At 47.4% G+C, this 2,645-nt stretch overlaps 1 protein-coding gene across 1 annotated transcript; it reads right to left on the bottom strand.

Moving 5' to 3' along the window:
- Positions 1–470: 470 nt before the first annotated feature.
- LOC119921894 (olfactory receptor 14A16-like) lies at positions 471–1,409 on the bottom strand. Its single transcript, XM_038741876.1, has one exon. It carries the CDS (start codon positions 1,407–1,409, stop codon positions 471–473), a length of 939 nt encoding a protein of 312 aa, XP_038597804.1.
- Positions 1,410–2,645: the final 1,236 nt, after the last annotated feature.

Here is a 2,645-nt window from a genome sequence, read left to right as displayed (position 1 = left end):
TATTACTACTACTATCGTTTTCAGGATTTCTGCTTAGCCAAATGTCCAAGAAGAGTCTTCTCTCAGACTATCTCTTTTTTAATGGTATTTACTGAGTGCTTGCTATGTGGAGAGCACTGCCCTAAGTGCTTGGGAGAGTGCAATACAGTACAGAATTAACAGGTATGTTCTCTACCCATAACGAGTTTTACTCTCTCTACTGTCAGCTTCCTGTGGACAGGGAACCTGTCTAATAATTCTGCTGCATTGTACTCCCCTTATCAGTAAACTTATTAATCAATCAATCACTTAGCCAATGGCATTTATTAAGCGCTGACTTTCTAGAGAGCCAAGAACGCCACGGAGGGAATGGAGGGAGGGGAGGACAATGAGGAGAGGATTGAAAGAGAAAGCTCTCTACTAAGGAGCATTTTGGCCAAACCCCTCCTGAATGAGAGCTCTCTGTACACATCCACAGCAAAGAGAGAGAATCAGTTCACCCCAAAAATGAAGTGGACAGAGAAGATCTTTCCCAGGGCAACCTTCATGTCCCGGTTCTTCAGGCTATATATGAGGGGGTTCAGGGTGGGGGGCAGCACTGTATATAACACGGACACCAGCAGGTCCATTATCGATGGGGAGAATGAGGGTGGCTTCAGATGGGCAAATGAACTCGTGAAAAGAAACAGTGAGACCACAGCGAGGTGAGGCAGACAGGTGGAGAAGGCTTTAGACCGGCCCTCAGTGGCCGGCATCTTCAACACCACCAAGAAAATATGGGCATAAGACACGAGGATGGATACAAAGCAGCCCAAACACAAAATAACACTGAGGACAAGAACACAGACCTCTGCTCGGGCCTCTCCAGGGCACATGAGTTTGAGCAACTGGGGGACTTCACAATAGAACTGGTATATGATGCGAGGAGCACAAAAGTGAGAGGAAAAGGTGGTGGCCGTGTTCATCAGGGAGTAGAGACCCCCGCTGAGCCAGGAGGCGGCGGCTATCTTCGCGCAAACCTCTCGGTTCATGATGATATCATAGCGCAAGGGGCAGCAGATGGCTGTGTAGCGGTCATAGGACATCGCTGTAAGGATGAAAACCTCTGAACCACCAAAAAGAAGAAATAAAAAGACCTTTGTAGTACACCCCAGGAAGGAGATGGATCTGCTGTTGGTCAAGGAATTGAGGATGGACTTGGGGACGGTGGCGGTGATGTAGCAAATATCTAAGAGGGACAGGTGCCTGAGGAAAAAGTACATGGGAGTGTGGAGGCGCTGGTCAAGGGCGGAGATGGTGATGATAAGGAGATTCCCCATCAGTGCCGCCAGGAAGACCAGGAGGAACAGCTCGGTGTGGACCAGCTGCAGTTCCCGGACCTCCGAGAACCCCAGCAAGAGGAATTCTGTCACCATGGAGACGTTGGCCATTTTCTACTTGGATTTCCTGGAAACAATGTGGACAGAAATGAGAACGTGGATGACTGGAGTTCATTTAAAATTCCAGCTGGATGCCTAAATCGAAAACATACAATTCCTGAACTTCTCAGTCATTCATTAGATCATATCTATTGAGTGCTTACTATGTGCAGAGCACTGTACTAAGCGTTTGGAAAGTCAATTCAGCAATAGAGACAATCCCTGCCTACAACGGGCTTGCAATCTCGAAGGAGAAGATAGACATCAAAACAAGTAAACAGGCATCAATATGAATAAATGGAATTATAGATATGTACATATACACAAAAGTGCTGTGGGGTGGGGAGCAGGATAGAGCACAAGAAAGATGTCGGGGCGGCTTGGAAGGCAGGGGGAGCTGAGGAAAAGGGGAGCTTAGTCTGGGAAGGGCTCTAGGAGGAGATGAGCCTTCAATAGGGCTTTGAAGCGGGGAAGTGTGATTGGCAGATTTGAGGAGGGAGGGCGTTCTAGGTGCTTAAGAAAGGATTTGGGTCAAGAAAAGCAGCGTGGCCTAGTGGAAAGAGCTCAGGCCTGGGGTTCAGAGGACTTGGGTTCTAATCCCCATCTGTTCTCCATTTACTCCCTTAGAGGACTCATTTGTTCCTATGGCTTCAACTACCACCTCTATGCAGATGATACCGAAATCTATATTTCCAGCTCTGGTCTCTCTCTCTATTCAGTCTCGCATTTCCTCTTGACTTCAAGACATGTCTACTTGAATGTCCTCCCTCCACCTCAAGCTTAACATGGCCAAAACAGAACTCCTTGTGTTCCCACCCAAACCCTGTCCTCCCCCTGACTTTCGCAACAGTGTAGATGGCACCACCATCACGGTGTTGGGTAGGGGCTGTATATGATGCCGAATTGTACTTTCCAAGCGCATAATGCAGTGCTCTGCACACAGTAAGCGCACAATAAATACGATTGAATGAATGAATGAATGAATTCTTCCTGGCTCACAAGCCCATAGCCTTGGCATTATCCTTGATTCCTCTTTTTCATTCAACCCACATATTCAATCCATCACTAAATCCTGTTGGTCCCACCTTCACAACATTGCTAAAATCCGCTCTTTCCTCTCCATCAGAACTGCTACCACTCTAATGCAATCACTCATTCTATCCTACCTGTATTACTCCATTAGTCTCCATGCTGTCTTTCCAATCTCCTGCCACTTCTCACTCCAGTCCGTATTTCACTCTGCTGTCC

This window comes from Tachyglossus aculeatus, unplaced genomic scaffold (genome assembly GCF_015852505.1).
Source record: "Tachyglossus aculeatus isolate mTacAcu1 unplaced genomic scaffold, mTacAcu1.pri SUPER_32, whole genome shotgun sequence".
Lineage (NCBI taxonomy): Eukaryota > Metazoa > Chordata > Mammalia > Monotremata > Tachyglossidae > Tachyglossus > Tachyglossus aculeatus.
This window is presented reverse-complemented; position numbering and strand designations above follow the sequence as displayed.